This window comes from Pyxicephalus adspersus, chromosome 6 (assembly GCF_032062135.1).
Source record: "Pyxicephalus adspersus chromosome 6, UCB_Pads_2.0, whole genome shotgun sequence".
Taxonomy (NCBI): Eukaryota; Metazoa; Chordata; class Amphibia; order Anura; family Pyxicephalidae; genus Pyxicephalus; species Pyxicephalus adspersus.
Window position 1 is genome coordinate 72,936,445 of NC_092863.1, and position 20,992 is coordinate 72,957,436.

General features: G+C 35.6%; 1 protein-coding gene across 10 annotated transcripts in view; it reads left to right on the forward strand.

Annotated features, from left to right (window-relative positions):
* The window catches only part of MEF2C (myocyte enhancer factor 2C), a 179,170-nt gene extending 162,731 nt beyond the window's left edge, over positions 1–16,439 (forward strand). For 5 of the 10 annotated variants that reach the window (XM_072416178.1, XM_072416172.1, XM_072416169.1 and 2 more), the window contains 5 exons: positions 3,051–3,223; positions 4,718–4,741; positions 5,478–5,607; positions 8,201–8,333; positions 13,202–16,439. In XM_072416178.1, coding sequence (XP_072272279.1) covers positions 3,051–3,223; positions 4,718–4,741; positions 5,478–5,607; positions 8,201–8,333; positions 13,202–13,523 — 782 coding nt within the window. In that variant the 3' untranslated portion in view covers positions 13,524–16,439. The remainder of the gene's footprint in view (positions 1–3,050; positions 3,224–4,717; positions 4,742–5,477; positions 5,608–8,200; positions 8,334–13,201) is intronic. The other 5 variants (XM_072416177.1, XM_072416176.1, XM_072416174.1 and 2 more) reach the window with 3 other exon arrangements.
* The last annotated feature ends 4,553 nt before the right edge of the window (positions 16,440–20,992 follow it).

Genomic DNA, 20,992 nt, shown 5'->3' on the forward strand with positions numbered 1-20,992 from the left:
TATAACATGTAATGTGTTCGGTTAAAGAGAGAGATTTAAAGGACTAGCTTGCGGAAAAAAAGAATTTGTCTATCCTTTTTAAAACTTTTTCCGGACTGCCTATGCTTAGACCATTTGCCACCACCTGCTATAGAACTCTTGATGATATTAATAACATAAAGATGGGTCCTGAGATCCCAAGGTCTGTACTTGTTGATAAATCCTAGGATGTTAAGGTATATCTATGTAGATGGGTCCTGAGGTCCCAATGTCTCTACTTATAGAAGGGCTTGAGGTCCCAAGGTCTGTACTTGTAGATGAATCCTGGGGTGTTTATGTATATCCATGTAGATGGGTCCTGAAGCCCCAAGGTCTGTACTTGTAGATGGGTCCTGAGGTCCCAAGGTCTCTACTTTTAGAAGGGCTTGAGGTCCTAAGGTCTGTACTTGTAGATGAATCCTGAGGTGTTTATGTATATCCATGTAGATGGATCCTGAAGCCCCAAGGTCTGTACTTGTAGATGGGTCCTGAGGTCCCAAGGTCTATACTTATAAATGGGCTTGAGGTCCTAAGGTCTGTACTTGTAGATGAATCCTATGATGTTCATGTACGTCTATGTAGATGGGTCCTGAAGCCCCAAGGTCTGTACTTGTAGATGGGTCCTGAGGTCCCAAGGTCTATACCTATAGGAGGGCTTGATATCCTAAGGTTTGTACTCGTACATGAATCCTGGGATGTTTCTGTATATCCATGTAGATTGGTCCTGAAGCCCCAAGGGTTGTACTTGTAGATGGGTCCTGAGGTCCCAGAGTCTGTACATGTAGATGGGTCCTGAGGTCCTACGACCTGTACTTTTAGATAAGTGCTGGAACTCTAGGGTCTGTACATGTAGATAAGTCCTGAGGCCCTAGGACCTGTACTTGTAGATAAGTCCTTGAATCTTAAGGTCTATACATGTAGATGGGTCCTGAGGTCCCAATGTCCATGCAGGTGGATGAAGTGGAAGTGCCACAATCAGTGAAATGAGAATATAACTCATTATTATCATAATTAATTAGCCAGACACAAGATGCCATCCAATGTGCTCCCCAGCCTTGCCAGCTTATAATCTACTACACTTCCTACAGCTACAGTAGTGATTATGGAACTAATCTAAACTAATATGTGTAAATGTAAACTAGATGTAAAAATTGCATAGACATGGTTAAACCATGGAGGTGACCGCTTTTGTAACACATTGGCTGACATCTACCTTTTGATGATATCATGGGGGATGCTGAATGCTCCAAATCTTACTAGAAGATGCTGCAACTGGGTACTGGGAGTGTTTTCTTTGTAAGATTTTGGCTACTCTGATCAAAGGATTTTACCACCTAAACACTGGATTGAATGGGTGGAAATTTGGATAGGTAAATATATTACCCACATTTTTACTGAATAAGCGTCATTTTTTAAGAAAGGAAGAAACACCTTTAAAGAATGAATAGGTCTTTTTAGGTGCAAGGTCTGCTTTTGGAAAACCCAGTCTGCTTTACAATTAACATCATGTTCCTTAGTATTTACAGTATACCACAATGTAATCTGTGGCTCTGAGTAATGGTTTTTAGGGTGGTTGTCAGATGCAGAATTATATTGTAATAGAGAGCCACATGCTTGTATTTTTCCAAGGGCAGGCATTTGACATTTTTCAAGTCTCACCATTCCAAGTATGTTCATTTAGAGGCTGGAAACTATAACATTTAAATACAGGTCTACTAAACATTACTTGAAACAATCTGAAAGCAACTGGCATGCATTTAAAAGATAACCCATCATGACCAAAAGATAAAAAAACTGAAATAATGTATGTGTTTTTCTTTTGTAAAGCAGAACATTAAAAGAAATAAAAACAAGTGGTATCCATTTCTTACTTCTAGTAAATCTTTTCCACTCGTTCCAGGCACCTGTAGTACACAGCATGCCCCTTACAAAGTCATTTTCATGTTAGACATAGTCTGCTTGATTGTCTTAAATTGTAAAAAATCACTGGCGTCCTGGCAGTAAATACGTCTTATCTTAGTCCCTCAATCTCAAGCGAGTAAAAGCAAACACAAGCATGCAAATGCAATTAGCAAGACATATGTTTCAATAAGTTGACATATCAAAGAGCAGCAGAGCTGGTAACTAATAGGAAGCAATCTCTCATCAAGTGTTGATTTAGCACTGTAGGGATACAAGAAAGGAGAGATGAGAAAAGAAATTAGGAGACTTGCAGAAGTAAAATGTCTGGAGATAATGAGGCACGTGAAAATCTTTTAGCGCCTCTCTTTTTTATTTTCCATGTTAAAAACATTTCTAGGAACAGCCAAAGGGCAAAATACATTTTTCAAAGGCAAAATTTATGTATGTAACCATGTGTAAATGTATATCTATATCTCATATATCTACATATTCCTCTTTTTTAACATTTTCCAGTGCATTAGCATGTGTTTAGCCTATGAGTATGATGGAGGTATTAGACTATAGCTTCTAGGGTTGGCAATTCTTTTTTTTTTATGCATGTAATGCCACCAATAACAGGATCCCTGACAAACCCATACCTCTGAGCTTTATTGATTACAAAGAACCATTTTTTTTAATTAGCTGCTTAGTGTTTGTTAAAGAAGTCATCCACTAATTAAATAACCAGGGCATTAATTTTTTCCATATTTTCTTTTAAATTGATCTATTTTTTAAATTAAAATTTTGTGATTACAAGATCCTATAAAATGTGGAGAGTTCTGAACTAATTTGACTTGATGTAAACTAATACATCAAAAAAGATGGAACTTGTGTAGAACATTATTATTCACTAAATGATGTTTTAGCAGATTTTAAACTAAAATGTAGGCTGTATGAAAACAATCTTCAGCTAGTTACACACGTTACAAACTGTCTGTACAAGTGTAGGTACAATGGTACAACTGAACAAATAGATAGTGGACAGCTTTACAGCATTGTTGTTCAATGATCATGAAATGAAATGTATATGCTATGCCAACATATGTATGTCCCTGTATAATACAAACTTCTTTTTTTTTCTCTTGTAACAGGAAATGGGTATGGCAATCATCGTAACTCACCAGGTCTGCTGGTCTCACCTGGTAACTTGAATAAAAATATGCAAACAAAGTCACCACCGCCAATGAACTTGGGGATGAACAATCGTAAACCTGACCTCCGAGTTCTTATTCCACCTGGCAGCAAGAATACAATGCCCTCTGTGGTAAATGATTATTCCTCATCTTATTATTATTATTTTGTTGTTAATATTATTTATATCCGCTAGTAAATGTTTAGAATGCTGTATTATATTATGTGGGCGTCTCAGTTTGCATCCTTACTAACTGCTCTGAAAGAATAATAATCAGGGCTGTCTGTGGATGAATTGGAACTTTGTGCTGTTTTCAGCCATACTGAGTGCCATGTGTTGTAGAAAAATCATACTGTATGTGTGAGACACTGAGCAATGCCAAACCATAGATATTCTGCTCTGAATATGGCTGAATAGAATCTATGCCAGTGGGAGAGTTCATTCTTTAGTCACACGCTTAATCATTTTATTTGTAGATTTTGCTGTCATTTCCCCAGATTTACGATGATACTAAAAGTAAAATTTATCATGACCTTAAATAAAAGAGCTGAGAGCAACATCTAGTAAGGTTTATAATGAAATTACTGTATGTATATTTTACAGTAATCTACATTTTAGACTAACGAATGTATTCTTAAGAAAGGGTAAAAGATTGTGGTATATATATTTTGGATTTCCCCTCAATTCAGTTCTAGTGACAGTGGTCACAAGGATTAATAATTTCCCTAGTTCCCATGATCCAAACTCATATATATAAACTTACATCAAGAACAGCTGGGCTGTTCTCCTAACTTGTAAATAAGAAAAGGGTCATAACAGATAAAAAAACACAAAACAAAACATAAAACAGACAAAACATAAAAAAACAGACATAACTAAATGCATCATCTCCACATGCTCATGCCTTGCTTTTTTATTGATCTGTGACACCACTGTCATTGGTTCACCCTGTTTAAAATGTTTTTTTTTTGTAAAATAAAGATTTTTTTTCACAATGTTAAAAAAATTCATATCAGTATTAAAAAAAAGCTTAAAAGAAAAATAACACTGACTCATGGATCATGTCTTTGCCAGCCTTGGCTCAAAGTGGGTTAAATGACACTGGGCGTCATTGAACCTGGAACACGAGCAGTGTTGGACCTTGGTGAGGACTTTCCAGGGACTTAGGGGAGATTTTATTTTTTATTTGTTAACCTACATCGGAAGTCTGTTAAGAAAAGGACAGGAATATATTAAAACTAGTTAATTTCATATCCCTCTTGGCCTATACCCTACAAATTACCCTGCTTGCTTCACAATACTTCTCCTGATGTACCTAACAAGAAGTCATCGGCATGATTTATTTCTTGCCCCTTAAAGAAATGAGATCTCTCCTGGGATTAGAGAATTGACCTATGTGGGTCACACTTCGGCATCTAGGTAGAGTCAGGAGTAGAAGGAGGTTAGAATTATATTTTCTCTATTAATGACGATCCCAGGAAATGAATACAGTGGGCGAGGGCCATGCTAGAGATTTGCTGTGCATTTAAATTCTACAAGCAACATTATATTTCAACTATCATTTCACCTTTATTAATAATGTATCGTTACTAATTGTTACTTAATACTCCTTTTCCTTGCTCTCAGTCTGAGGACGTCGATCTCCTTTTGGTAAGTGGCAAAAAGTGTTTAAGAAGGTTTCAGTCTTCTACTTTGTTTTTTTACCATGCAGGAAAATTCCACAATATCAAATTATAATTAAAAAGAATATACCAAACACTAATATTTTTTCTTAGTAAATACCAAGCCTGGAGACAGCCTCAGTTTTGTCAAAGGTGCGCTGTCACTCGGCCACTACACGTTTATTATTGCCGGTTGCTGCAATAGTTATATACTTTTGTCTTATATAACGTGAAAAATTGAGACTTTCCTAATAAATAAATCGCAGAAAGGATTCTTACTGCCATCTGCTGCCTTCCATGATAACTGCAGCAAGTCATTGTCAAGGTGTCTGGTTGAAAAAAGTCTAAGCCCAGTCACTGGTAATTTTAATGACATTTTTTTTTTGCATTTGAATGATAAGGAAACAATGATAGTACAGTATGCATATTTCATCAATTTTCCACATGGTCTGTTTTCAACCCACAATAAAGCAACCTTTACTTGTGGCAAGTTCAATTGCCTAGGAGAAGCTGATGTAATGGGTTGCCATGGAGACACTTGGTCTCTTGAAAGATTGTAAATGATAGGGTTGGAAGAGTTCATGGGAGCCACATGCTAAATGATTAATTTGTATCATGCTGAAGTGTTTTTTTTTTTTTTATTCTTAAGGAAAAAAATAATAAAAATGTTGTACACCTGATAAACTTAATAATAGACTTGTTGTTCTTTTGCTTTCTCCTAATAGAATCAAAGGATAAACAACTCACAATCTGCTCAGTCACTGGCTACCCCAGTTGTTCCTGTAGCAACACCGACTTTACCTGGGCAGGGGATGGGAGGATACCCATCAGCAATTTCAACAACGTATGGCACTGGTAAGCAAATCGAGAATACAGGTGTTTGATTTTTCTATGCATTTTATTGTTCTGAAAGATAATAATCAGTTGGCTTTACACCCTGCAGGAAACTTATTTTTTCATTTTTCCCACTTCTGTGCAACTTTTACTATTTGCAGCAATGTTTCTCAACCATTTTACCTGAGGGAACCCCTAGAAATAACTTTCAGGTTTTCAGGGACCCCCTGCTATAATTAGTACATCCAATGTTAACTTTATATTAGTGTGGTGGTCAATAGGAAGAACGTCTCTTACATCGCTGTCAACCTTACAGATAGCCAAAAAGGTCATTGGTATCACTTAAACTGACCTGTAAGTCACAAATAGTTCATTGCTCAAGCAACCTCTGGAGGAACCCTAGGGTTAGGAAACACTGGTCTAGAGAAACCCCAGGGTTCCAGAAAACCCTGATTGAGAAACACTGATCTGCAGGGTAGGACGTTGGAGGCACTTACCCGCACATGTCATGTGTTCCGGTGATGATACCAGACTACCAAGGCCAGAGACAGCCCACAGGAGCTTTTGTCACTCGTGCCGCTATGCCTGCCCTGGCAGCAGTATCTACCTATGGCATGGGTTGGTGAGTGAGACAGACATAGGCATACACTCCCATCTCCCATCAAGTATGCATATCAGTGCTGTGAAAAGAAATATTCATCCCTTATGGAATTTTTTTCATGTACATGATTGGAGTGATCACAACTTCATCTGTTCGCTTAGTTAATTTAGAAGTCTTTGCAAAGAAAAATGAACCGCAGTGAGGTCTCACCTTCCCGATTATACTTAGTAGAGCACAAAGTAGGTAATAAAAAAGCATACATTATTTCTAAGTCATTTTACAAAAAATATATTGATTTAAGAATGAATAATACATCATTGCTAACTCATCTCAGACTATTATATTATTTTAGGAATTAATGCATCATTGCTATGTATGACAAGTTCTCTTTAAACACCATGTGATTTTAATACAAAGAAGAGGGCAGTGTAGGAGCACAGTGTTCTGTACTTTACAAAGCCAGTTATTCTGCAGGATCTGCGATACCTAATGACATGTCCTGTCCTCTATTTTTAAACCAAGTAAACACACATGAAAAATAATATGCCCCTTCACAGTTGCTGTCTTTGTCCTTCAGCGACTGTTCTTTCAAGCTAAGAAGGAGTTAAAAACTAAACTTAGAGAAGATCTACCATTCAGTTGGGCTTCTTCTAACAAGTTCAGTTTTATCCAGATGGCTTAACTTAAATGTAAGACAGACCCCCCCCCCCTTCTCCTTCATTTCTGAATCTGCTGTCTTCTCTACAACTTACTTTATTTTTGCTTTATGGATCTTTACACAGTAAAAGAAAATCCTGTTTGTATGTATTTTAGCTAAAACACAAGTTGTACAGTATATATTATATAGAAAGAAATATATATTTCTCATACATAATGTTAATGCATTGTATAACAAAAATAACTGTTTGCATATCAATGGATCAGCTTTTTATTAAAAAAGCAAAGTCAGAGCGATTTTTCATCCAAATAAAAATATTTGTTGCCATTAGAAGCGTAATTACTTTTTTTTATTGCATGGCAGTGATTCATTTTTTGAAGTGTGCAGAATTTAATCTGACCATATGGAATAAAGGCCACATTGGCTTCCAATACTGGCTTCCAATACCTAGACAAAAAGTTAAAGCCTGACTCCACCTGAATGTTTTTTTTTTGTTTTTTTTTTTACTTCAACTAAGTAGAGAAAGCCTATGACCCCTTTTTGTTTTTTTTTTCCCCACACTGGGGAAAATCCCCCCGTTTACTATTATCAGTTTCTGCTGACTGTGATTTCACTCCCCAGTGACAACTGTTCACTTGTTTTTTTTTCCAAGGTGAAATCTCATGGACAGCAATACAAGTCTAACCAAAAATAGTTTTGCCTGGGGATGAGCTTTAGGTTACTTCTATATTTGGATAGAATCTCTATCAGCTTTATATTTGTGTCCAGTTTGGTTAAAGTTGGGTATTAATGTCTTTTGTGATTATCCCGACTCACAAAAGGTAGCATAATATGGTTCCATCTGCACGTAGAAAATACAATAAAAATACTCACCTGGGATTCTTTCTTCCTGATGCTGAGGTGCCTGACAGCAGAATCCTGGGAAAGCTCAGGATCACGATTCTCACAAGAGGATGCTAATGCATTATGCAGGGGAATGGTCTCGCTGGATTTAGGGTCCTCAACTTTCCCAGGATCCTCCAAAAAGACTAATTGGCACTGGAACTCTAGGAGTAAGTCTTTTGTATAATTTTCTCTTTTTTATTTTTGCTTCCTTTATGCAGCATTTTGACAGCAAGGGTTGGGGGTCCTACATTTTAGTTCAAGGTCCACTTTTACTAGGACGCAGAGTAAAGGTTAGGAAGAAAATGAAGGCCTTTGGTGCCCTTAAATGTTGAAGCTGACAACAAAGTTTAATCTCTATGTTTCCTAAAACCACTTTAACCACATTGATTTACAATCTGGAAAATATGTACCCTTTCTGCTGGAACGCTAACATGAACACTTGTTTCTCTGTGTATGTGTTTCTATTGCAGAATACTCTCTAAGCAGTGCAGACCTGTCATCTCTCTCTGGGTTTAACAGCAGTGCCCTTCACCTTGGCTCAGTTACTGGCTGGCAACAACACCATCTGCATAACATGCCTCCATCCGCTCTCAGCCATTTGGGGTAAGTTATGTCCCTAGGTACAATGTGATACAATATCAGATGCTCACATGACTTAAGTACTAGTGTTTCCTTATTAAGTTCTGGATCCAAAAAAACTTATATTTTGTATTTGAAGTTCAGATCACCACAATAGTTATTATTATACTGTCGCTATTTAGGAACCATTCTTGGTTTACCTTTCAGTGCATTCCAATACACTTCACATTTGCAATAAATACCATATTGAGGTTTATTCAAACATCAAATCAATTTCCATGTTTGTACATTGGTTTACAATACATTTACCATTTTCTCGGTGCATTTAGAGGACCAGTAAACCCAAAATGTTAGTTGATATGAAAGAGCTACTAATATCATGCATACATTATCAAAATATTACTATACTACTAAATATAACTTGCACAGAAAAATGTTATATTTGACATTTGTAATTGTGGGATGTAGGTTCTTTATTATTAAGTGTAAAGGAGCCAAAAACTGAAACTTGTATGTACTTATCCATTAATGTCATTTTTAGATAAACCAATATATAACATATACACATATACATTTTGTTAATATAATACTTTCACTAACTTAAAAATAGTTTGCACTCAGTTATAAAGAAAAATAAATCTAAAGTGTTGTATATAACAAAATGTAAAATCCGTCATAGAAGGGAATTATTAGATGTTTAATGAAATGTAAAAAGTATTTTATTATAAGCCTACTTGTGCTTTCATGGCCAGGCGAAATCATATTTCATGTTAGAGCTCCTACTGCTGGCAGAAAAGAGAAGCACATGTAATCTCCATATACCATAAACCAGAGTGAGCATATCAAAGCAGTTTATCCTAAAGCAACATCTATTTTGGAAGAAGAGCACACAAGCAAAGCTCTAAAGTGGTTCACAATTGCATAGTACAGGAAGACAATAAGCATATAATGACATATGGTTTTTACTATGATGTGCTCTTTGTAATCCTTCTTGCCAGCATTTCAATATCTTCCCGTAATTAGCTTACCAGGGGTACTTAGGGTCTTGATAATTTAAAGTTATTGTCACAAAATGCCAGTAACTAGAACATATATTTTTTCAAAGCGCTTGTTTGTTGCAGCTAATTACAGAGAGGGGACAATGTAAAGTCATTTTGTTTCAATTTGGAAAATAGCTGTAAGTCAGATGGATGACAGTATAGGGAAAATAAACATTTACTTATGTTTCATACAGAAATAGTGCCATAGTTTTCCTATCACTGGTTCCCACTTTTTAAACAAATATGGTTTCTATGCTGGGTATAATAAAGTTACACTTAGGTGTTATATTTATAAACAAATTTTTTTGGGTGTTCATTGTCAATTTTTATTCTTGTACAGGCTAGTCTCACATTTACCAGGGGATGAGCATACATGTCCGAGTCCAGTTTGTAAAGGAAAAACTTTTGAAGTTGGACTAGTGTTCTTTGAAGTTGGGTGAAGGTTTTTTAAAGTTAAGCGAACATTTTTCATTGTTGGGTGAACGTTATTTAAATATGGGTGTTGAGAGAATATGTAAGCGGCCATTGACTTGATTTTCCCAAATACAGCTTACCTGGTTGGTTTTCTGATCCTCTGCCTTTAAAATCTTCTGAATCACTGCCCCATAATGGGCATCTAATTGGCTCAAAGATATCTGCATGCTTGCTTCAGTTGTGTGGCTGAAACTACTGACACCAAAAGATCAGCTTTCCATCCAGGCAATTAACATTCTTTACAACGACAGCTTATACTATCCATAGTGGTTCCTCTTTAAATGAAAGATTCTTCAACCACATGACTTCTTTTGAGGTTGCACCCAAATATCAAATTTGTCAAATTTTAAATAATGAGTACTCAGTTACAAAGAACCTTCACCCAACTTTAAAAAACAATTACCCAATTTCAGAGAAGGCTCCCATGCCACTAAAATGCCCCCTCCTTAATAAAGAATGGGGAAGAGCAGGACATTTCAAGTAATGTTCAGTTGCACTTTAACCTATATTCTCCTTTCCCTGCTCACATGGGATGATACCAGAATAGGGGTGTACATTGCTTACACAGCATAAGTGAAATATATTCATGTCCAAACTCTGCCTAGAGCCTTATCCAAAAATCTCTGCCCAACACACCACCTTAATGACAGTACATTTTTCAAGAACTGACCTTTTTCCTAAATAGAAGACTTAATAAGCCAGTCATGGGCATATATACATGTATGCTTTCATTTAGTGCAATATTAAATATTAAAATATTTTTTTTAAAAACTACATTATAAGGTACTTAGTTAGATAACCAGTTTTTTAGGCTAAAAATATCTTTGCTCTTTTTAAAATTCCAGGCAGTTTCAGGAAAAATTTCAGTTATGCTTTTTTTTTGTAGACCTTTTCCTTAAAAAAAACCCAGGACAGTTTATCAAATCACCACAGCTTTTCCTTATTTTATTATTTACAGTATATGTGAATCTACCTATACATTGACTTAATTAACCTATATTATTTGTTTAAAAAAAAGTGCCATTATATACATTCTTATTTAAACCGTATTACTTACATCATGATCTGTAAAAAACATTAGAATAAACTAATTGCAGTTAAATAGATTACTAATAAAATAAATGAATATTATGTAAAATAAAGATCATTTACATACATTTCAACGTTCATTTAGAACCTCAGTAAGAATAAAATACTTTTATAGAAAATAACCTACAATGCACATTGCTGTGTATTCCAGCAGGGGGCACCTTTAGACAATTTATAGTAAAAAGCAAGATTATGTTGTATTATTAGCCTGAGCTGCTGTTCAATCAGTGAAAAACAGCTACAACTTTACCAGTGTTCATTAGGCATGTCTGAGGGGAGTATATATATTTACATATATATATATATATATATATATATATATATATACTCGTATTGTTGTTATTGGTGACATAGTCACAGATATGTGGATGAACTAAAAAGAAGCATGAGCATTCTAATTCTAATAATTTGCATTCACTAAATAATACTTTTCTCCCCAAAAATAATATATTAAGGTCTATGAATAATGTATAGAATGGGAGAAGTGGGAAGAAATAAATATATATATATATTATGGAAAATGTCCCAATTGCAAAAACAGAACAAGTATTTGGCAGAGCAATGAAAGGTTTCATCATAGTTTATTTCTAGGGGGTCATCATCTTCTTAAAGGTAGTTTTTAGAAATCCATATTGTTTCTTACTAACTGTGAAGTCCTGTCTTTTCCAACACTGCTTTGTGAACTGTACTGTTTCTGTTCATACTTTTTTTTTCATTATAAGAAATCATACTTGAACATTTGTAAATGGTAATTGTAGCTCTTTCCTATAATTGGTATTTTGGGTTTGCTGATTATTCAAACAAATAGCTCTGTGCTTACCAGTTACATTCCATACACTTTCTATCCCCAAATGTAACTAAAGGTAGAAACTTGACATGACATTTTAAGCAGCTGACCAAACATGGCCTAAAACGTGAGAAAAGGCTGGCATTCCTGCTGTGAAAAGAACAGGCTTGCTTGTCACTGTAGACTGTTCAGTGGACAAGGACAGTTACTAATCAGTGCTAAAACTACCAAGAAGAATCGTTTCACTGTTAGGATTTTCTTCACAATATGTCATTATTGGGAAAACTTTCCATCACTTCTTTTCCTGATGACCGATAGTAAACCCCCCAATTGTGACACTACAAAAAAGAAAACCTGACCAAGGTTCTATCTGTAAAGTCCCCCACAGACTTTAGTTAAAGTTCTATTGGCTATAACATATCAGATGTTTCTAAATGGCTAAAAGACACACATTTTCAGTGCCTAAATTAGTGCTGAGGATCAAATAAATAGCAATACTGTTGATCTGCATGCTTTCAACATGTTCTTGATTTTTGAGCCAAGCACAGCCTGTTGACTGCCATTTCCAGGAGACAGGCAATGGTAGGCCCCATAATACTCCTGCCACAGGTCCTTTATTCCATGCTTCTAGACATTCCACTGTTTGATATGTGCACAACTATGCACTGAAAAGTAGTTTGGTCCAAAACAGCCTTATCTGGCTGATATACTGTATGTACTTTCTGCATAGTGATCCTGTGCTTGGCCAATTCTCGGCCAGCTCTTTTCAGCAGCATGTTTTCTAGGAAAGGAAAGTTTTGTAGAAACCTACACTGGAGATTTATCTTGGGAAAGGTTAAGGACTTAGTCACAAAACATAAAATAAGATATCTAAACCACGTAGGTGAATCTAGACATATAGGTCATGCCTAGATTCCCCACCTATTCACCCTACAGTAGGAGAACATATTAAGAAAATGGGGACTTCAGATTTGAAGGTCTCATTTATAGCTAGTCCAAAGATTATCAAATGTGTGTGATTGATGAGTATGGTCTGAACAAGAGGGTAGTGTATCCATTATAGAGAGGATGCTCTAATATTCCTAATATGTGTTAATGACTACAGGTCAGGTATGATAGATGTATCACAATTTAGGGCCACTAGCCTATCATTTTCTACTAGTAATACCCCCCTTTATAATCGTTATTATCATACGTTTCATATGGCACTGTTTTAGTATAACTGCCGCAAACATATATCTTCTTCCACTGCAAGCAGTAGTTTAAAACCTGCAGTAAAATATAGCAACCAATCAGGTCATCTTGCATTCTTCTTAATGGTGATCTGATTGGTTACTGTGAGTTATTGCTCCTTCCCCTTTGATAAATAAGCCTTAATCTGTAAAATAAAAATGACAAATGTTTGGCCTTGCTGCTTAAAGTGTCTGTTTTGTGAGTGTTAGTGAGTTTAGAGGCGCTTTAAGCCTCCTCATTCTGTAACTGCGTTTCCTTTCCTCCTACAGAGCTTGCACTAGCACTCACTTATCTCAGAGTACAAATCTCTCCCTGCCTTCTACTCAAAGCCTCCACATCAAGTCAGAACCTGTTTCTCCTCCTAGAGACCGTACCACAACACCTTCGGGATACCCTCAACACACGCGCCACGAGGCTGGGAGATCTCCTGTTGACAGCCTGAGCAGCTGTAGCAGTTCGTATGATGGAAGTGACCGAGAAGACCACCGAAACGACTTCCACTCCCCCATTGGACTCACCAGACCTTCGCCGGACGAAAGAGAAAGCCCCTCAGTCAAGCGCATGCGGCTCTCTGAAGGATGGGCAACATGATACTATTATTATATATTAGATTTTTTTTTTTTGCAGTGTGTGTGCTATACCTTAATGGGAATGGGGCAGGGTGGGTGGGTCGATATACTTTATATGTGCTGTGTGTGGGGAAATTTAAAAAAAAAATAAAGTCAGGTACTCTGTTTTGTAAAAGTACTTTTAAATGCCTCAGTGATTCAGTCTAGGGGTAAAGTGAAAAGTGAACTGCTGAAAGAACAAGCTTAGCACTTAAGCTATCAACAGAAAACTTGTACAAAATAGGTTTTGAAGCTAACTTCTTTTTTCACTGTTGTGCTCCCTTTGCAAAATGTATGTTACAATAGATAGTGTTATGTTGCAGGTTCAACGTTATTTACATGTAAATAGACAAAAAAAAGAAAACTTTTGCCAGAACTGGCAATTTTTTTCTAGAAAGCAGCTGTCATGCAACATATGGTCAAATGTACAGAAGTTTTGGACAAACCCAGCAGCGGGTGGCTTTAGAAATGTTGATTGGCTGGGCCACCTAACCGGTGTAAACTATGAAAACACACAGAAATTCACAAAATTAAAAAAAAAAATGGCACTTAACTGAACAAAAAGTAGGGTCATACTTTTCAGTGTTTTTGGCAGTTTACATATTTTAGTTTTTTCTTTTCTGGGTATACATCACTTAATATATAAAAGATATAAATTATGTACATTACATTTTTGCTTATTTTCATATAAAAGGTTAAATGAAGTTTGCAAACATTTGTGGCTTTTTGTAGGTAATTTAAGCCAAAATGTGTTTTTTTTCCTTGATAGCTTGGCTAATATTTTAAAAGTCCTTGAAATAATAAAATAAGTACAAGTTTTTTTGTATAAAATAAAATTTAAAAAAATATTGCCCCGGTCCATGAAGAACTCCATGCTTTTGCTAATTAAAATAACTGTTTTCTCTTTGTAAAAGTCTTTTTTTAAATGTGTATTTTTAATTATATGAGATATTATTCAGACTCTTTAAGAACAATCTGTGAAAATTAACAAGCTTGTGTACAGCATTCTAATATAAAATAAACATTGAATTAGCAGGGTTTTATCGTTCATAGTGGGGAGGGAACATATCATTCTTGTGCTGCTGCAATCTGTATGTGGGTAGCTGTTTTGTTAAACTGCATTCATTTTTTGAGATCAAGTTTAGTGATATCCCAAGGTAAACCTTCAAGTTTTGTTTCCCAACTCCACACTTGCATCCGCTTGGGAAAACTGACATCCATTGTACATAATAAATATATAAAGGGCATTTATTTTATATTGGTTGGAATGTATCAATTAAGGAACCAAGATTAAGCTGACCATACATAGAAACCATCCATGAACAATTTATTTTGATAGATAGTCTGTGTACCAAGAATGATTGTATCCAATAATCAAGCAGTACTCTAGTTCACAAACTTTGAGTCAATAGAATGGACTTTCAATGGGAAGATTATATTTTCCTGTGCCCCTTGTTATTGGTTCATACCTAAATCAAGGGCTTTGTACCCTTTGTGTGGCTAGAGAGAATCACAATAACTTCCACTTAAGGTTTGGGTCATCAAAACCTTGCTATTACATGAAAAACTCCCTCTCCCTCGAATCTGCAAGTTTGCATTGGTATTGTGCCATAATGTGGCTCACTACATGTGGAATGCTAGTATAGTACATTGGTCACAAAAATTAACAAAAGCTTTCATTGGATGGTTAGATGATTTGCCAGCAAATAACTGAATTTCCTTGTATGGCCAGCTTCACAACCATTGCATTAACAATAACTATAAAACCATGTTCCATGTTATAAACCATTTTAACGTGTCCATGATATGCAAATATAACCAAGTTTACGAGTATTGTTAGCAGTTACTTGCCTTCTCGAAGGGTTCTTTCTAGGAAATTGTAAAAAAACCTACAAGATATATAGCCATATTTGAAGTTTACCTAACAACTCAGCAACACATATAGCACACACGTAGTGGAAGAAGTTTTGTCATGTTAATGACAGTGCAAAATATCATTAGTCATGTAACCAGCAGAAAATGTAAGTGCAATTGTAGCAGAGCTTAGTTTAGTTCATAAAATTTTCACAGGGCGTCCAGACAGATGAATGATAAAACAAATGACAGTCTGCCCTCGGTTTCTTAACTGAGAATAAAATCAAAGGATGAGAAGAAATCTCAAGGCAACCTGTGATGCTCTAGCTGTCATTGAACTGCAAGTCCTAGCAAGTCCTGCTAGCCGGTGGCAGGCTGGGATATGTATTTCTGCTGGAGAGCTTAAGTTTGCCTACCTCTAAGGAGATCTGGTTTAGTAACTGAAAGCACAATTTTGTGATGAAGTCACTTTCTGTAAAGTAAACATTTTTTAACTTACTGAATTGTACCTTGCCGGCTGTTGTGCAGGCAATGCTATTTTATTGTTTTGCTTTTATTGCAATCCCTTTGTATTTAAGGCATTTTTGGGGCAGAGCCTCAGGTGGTATTAACAGTTACCATTTAGACTTGTGCTATATATAACAATGAAGATAAACAAGGCAACACTCTTTGTAATACATTGAAAATAAGCATAGTGGCAAAATGAATTTTAATTTGAAACTCATCATTTACACTTTCACACTTTGAAATTGTTATTTCAAAGGAAACACTCCAGAGTAAACAAGACTTACAAAACAATACAAAGATCAACAGTCATAAAATAACTGTAAACTGTACAATGAAGGTATAAAGTATAATGAAAAAGTGAAAATCACTTTTGGATATCTGTATGTGTTTTGTTCGCCTTCTCCTCTAATATCATTTTAACAATACTGATGTGTGTTGTTCTTCCCATGTGTTTCTTTCAGGAACTTAAATTATATGTATTATTTCAGTTTTTTTTATTAATAAGCCACTTGTACATGAATAAAGGCTGTTGCCTAAACACAGAGTACTTCTTTTGTTCTAAGTGTGCCATTTACTGTGATGTCATCAACTTCACAGTATTTTTTATTAATTAATCACTTTCCATAGAATATTCCATAGAATATTTACTGTTATAGTATTGGGCACTAGCTCTGCAGCTGAGGCATTATCAATGGGGGTAATTTACTACAAAATTTGGGGCCACATATTCGAGATAGATATTTATATGGTTAAGGTGACTGAATTTCCTTGTGTATTTCTTTATAATAACTATTTTAAAAGCCCTACACCATTTGGCTTTTAGGTTTTATATGAACTAAAAATGGGCACCTATTTTCCAATAGTTCACACATCAAGGGAAGTTGTCCAGGAAGTCTACATCACTCTTAAATGTTTACCACCTTCAATGCAAGGATAGTAATAGCGGCATAGCTACTATTTTAATATGGTGGACCCTATGGCATGGACTTAACCATTAAGTAAAATATACTTCTCCTGAAGCAAGCCAACAAAAATCATATTGTTTTTACATTTTCTTGCACACTGATTAGTATTCTTTGCAAAGTGAATTTCACAAGTGATAATACTATTATCAAAAACATCATAAAAGCTATTATTGATGGAATTCAAGTGAACAGCCTTAACTTATCCTTTAGTAAATCAACCCTATTGTTACATTGTCCATTCTGGGCAAATTATGGTGTCTGTGACCTGGAGGAACCGTGACATCAAACCCTTCATTATTTGACAATGTTTGAGTCTAGTGATTGGTTATTAGGCCTTGGTACTGTCACAAGAACCAAGGTCAATGCTCATTTTCTTGGCTATGGGTGCAAGGTGATGGTGTCTCTTAAAAAATAACTTTTTGGCACATTTAACTACCAAATTAATGATGAATTAACATGCAATCTTCATGTAACTCCAAAATGACAACATTTATTGATCTGTCAGAATTTTTAGGACATAATAACATAGGACTTAACCATAGTTTTTAGGCACACACTTTACACCAGATTAGCTCTTTTGCTCCAGAAAACTACAGTAAATCACTCCTATTTTAACCAAAGACTTTAAGCCAATTCATGACTTCTGAGATAATGTGATTCTGGAATTTAACATTTAATAAAGCACCCATTGTCTTTTAAACATTAGCATTATCCATTCCTGCTTTGGGTTTACACATTTGTGCTGGTCAAAACATATTGTTCTAGCCTGGATTGCTTTGGTTGGTTTTATGTATAGTTTGAGTTTTATTTTGTAGTTTATTATTATTTAAATAAAGGTTGTAAAAGAGGGAGATTAAACGTTTCTTTCTAACCGATAATACCAGAGGCTCACAGCGGCATAAGCTGGACTTTGTCGCCCCTAGATGGCAAGATGTTCCATAAGTTAAAAACATCTGTATATTTTAAGGGACCTAATTCACCTGTCTGTAGTGAAAATATGTGGGTAAAATAATTGAAGACGTTTGTCCTGCTGGTATCAAGGTAAAATTTGTATTTTGCGGATAAATAAGTAAAATGACTGTCTTTCATAGTGAACTTTTGTCTCTAGTACATTTTTTATAGATTTCATTTTAAATGTATTTGTGGGAAAATATAAACCAACATTTTTAAACATAATTTATCCATACAATGTACATATCACTAATTTTAAACAATAAAGGCAATTTGAGCAATTGAAAAGGTAATTTGGACATGTAGCAGTTTGGTTCAGTGGTTAAAAAAAGTATTAAGTTTCTGTTTCCAGATGGTACAATGTTTTATACATTCACCCTCCTGCTGCCATATTGAATAATTATCTGCAACCATAGAGCAGCACAAATCACTTCTAAATATACAATATTACTACATAGGGTTGCAGATCCAAATAAATGTCACCAGTACTACTGATTTTCTCTTTAATTCTACGTAAATACAGTTCTTTAATCTGCTCTTCCACACTGGGTGTTATCTTACATGTAACAAATTCACTTTAAGGCATATTTATTAAAATATAATGTGCATTTTCCCATAACAGCCAATCAGATTTCAACATCATACTTTGCGCATTGCTCATGAACTTCTAAAATTGGGACCCTTGCAGTTTGGTAAACCCAGTAGATCCATCTAAAATTAGTGTTATTAAAAATATTCTTACGCAAATTTAATCAATTTGATCATTATGGAAGATATATGGAGGAGACACTTACCTACTTTTATGTTTTTATGTAGTTTTCTTGCCAGCTTTATGGGTAAAGTGTCTCATTTTACCCTTGACATTCTGCAGTATTTTGGCGGCCAGGGAGTATATCCCAAAGAATCAATATTACAGAGGAGTTGTTCTTGCACTTTGCGGTGTTCATGTCAATAGTGAGTTCTCACCAGCAATAAGGTTCTTAGGATCTTATGTGTGTCAAAGGCCTTAGTACCTAAATAAGGTGTGTTAATGTCAAATGATAAGTGCTAAACTCATGCTACTTCAGTGGTTTAAACCAGATCTCAAATTCTACCACTCCACACCCCCATCATATGTATACATTAAATAAATAAATACATATATATATATATATATATATATGTACACACAAAAAACAGGAAAATTACTGAAGCGGGAGAGAATGACTCCGGAGAGTTTGCAGGTGTTATCTCATAATTATTGGCAATACAAAGGCCAAAGGCTGAATATGTCAGATGCAGAAAAAGTAATGGAGAAGATGTCAGCGGCTGTGAGATGAGCAGCGTCAGAGAGCACATTCTTTTCAATGGTGCAGGTGGACAAACCAAGCAATAAGCCTGATATAGTGGGCAAGGATGCTGTACATCTAAAACTAATCCAATGGAGATCTTTGGACAAAGCTCTCTAAAACGATGTCACTTGCTTTGAGGAATCATCTACTTGTGTGTAAACATTTTACCTTGAGTTGTTGGAGGGCCTGGAAAAGAGTCTAAAGCTATATCTGCTATTCAAGAGAGAGAATACAAAATGTTAGCAAACAATATTTCACATTTGAAAAAATATTACAATCAATTTATACCTATCAAAAGTATAGCACATACAACAAAACACTACAAAATATCCCCGGCACATTTACCAACTGGTCTGACACAAACCTTAATATAAACTTTTCAACAATTTATATTTTTTTGTTGTATACATTTGCTCATATGTATGCTACTCTACCTCATCAAGGCACTTTCATGTTGTGTTCTTTAACTGAAAAAAAAGAAGTAATTTTTTTTATACTGACCATAATAAACGAATAATGTAAAAAAAACACAATGGGGCTTTGCCTGCATGTAAGCCAGCCTATTTGTTATTTTATTACATTTTATTTATATAGCGCCAAAATATTATGCAACACTTTTACAAAGTCTACATTCATGTCACTAGCTGTCCCTCAAAGGGGCTTACAATCTAATGATCTAGTTATTTTCTAGGATGCCCCACCAGCTGAACTAGGGGCAAACTTCTACCTGCTAAAAGAAAAAGAGCTGTATTTTTCATACAGGGGGTAAGTGCTGGCTCCTAGTGCATACCAGGTTGGGTAGTTGTTGGATTTAAAAGGGTGAGTCAGCCACCCATTGGCTGCTCTGCACTAATTCAGGAATAGGTGAACAGTTTAGTAGTCAAAAGTACACTTTTAGGTTTAAGTGACTATAAGCAAACCTACAGCTCAACTCAATCAAACACTTTTTTAGCATGTACACCTTTTTTTTTTCATTTTAGTTTTAAACAAAAAAAACCGGGTGCTGTATAAGGGGAAAAATTCCAATTAAAGGACCTAAAAAAAAAAAGAGATTACATTATTAACACTGTGGTACCAATTTAGAAACTCCAGGCTTGCAGAGTTGTGCAGGCTCCTCTCTTGTACTGAAATTACATACTCCTATTTCCCTGCACATTGTGAGCTTCCCCCAGTGTGAATTACAAGCTCCAAAAATCATATAGAGCCTGATTCACTCCCTGGCAGGAGCACATACAGCATCATCTAGCTTTAACGTCCCTGGCTCACCTTTTTGGATTTTGGTTCTTTTTAATCAACAGGTTAAGTATCTTGTTGTACATGCTTTTGTAATGTCCACTCCTCAAGAATGACATCTACTCATCAAAACAAGTTTTTAGTACTCCTCCTAGAATCCCACCACTTGCATCCTGGCTGAGGTCTTTCAATAGGAATACTGCAGGGTGCTGTGATGTTTTAAGTAAGCTTTGTATTGCACTCCAAAAGCACAACTCACCAGCTAAGACCAGCCAACAATGCACTGAGAAGCACAGGGACCAAGAAATTACACAACAGCAGAATGGTTTATTTAAACATTTCATAAGCATTTTGCAAGGTGAAACTGGAAGTGGAGACAATGATAATATTAGTCTTGTCACATCACCTAGTATTGGGCATCCAAGTGGAATCAGCATACAGTGGCAAAAGGCTAGGTTTGACCAATCATTGGTTTCATTTTTGGTGTAAATCTTTCTAATATTAGTTAGTTGACTGACAAGTTCCAGTTTCAACTACTATGATTACCTAGTAGTAGTCATTCACACTCAACTGACTTGTTCTTGTAATGTTGAGGATGTTTTACAGCTTTC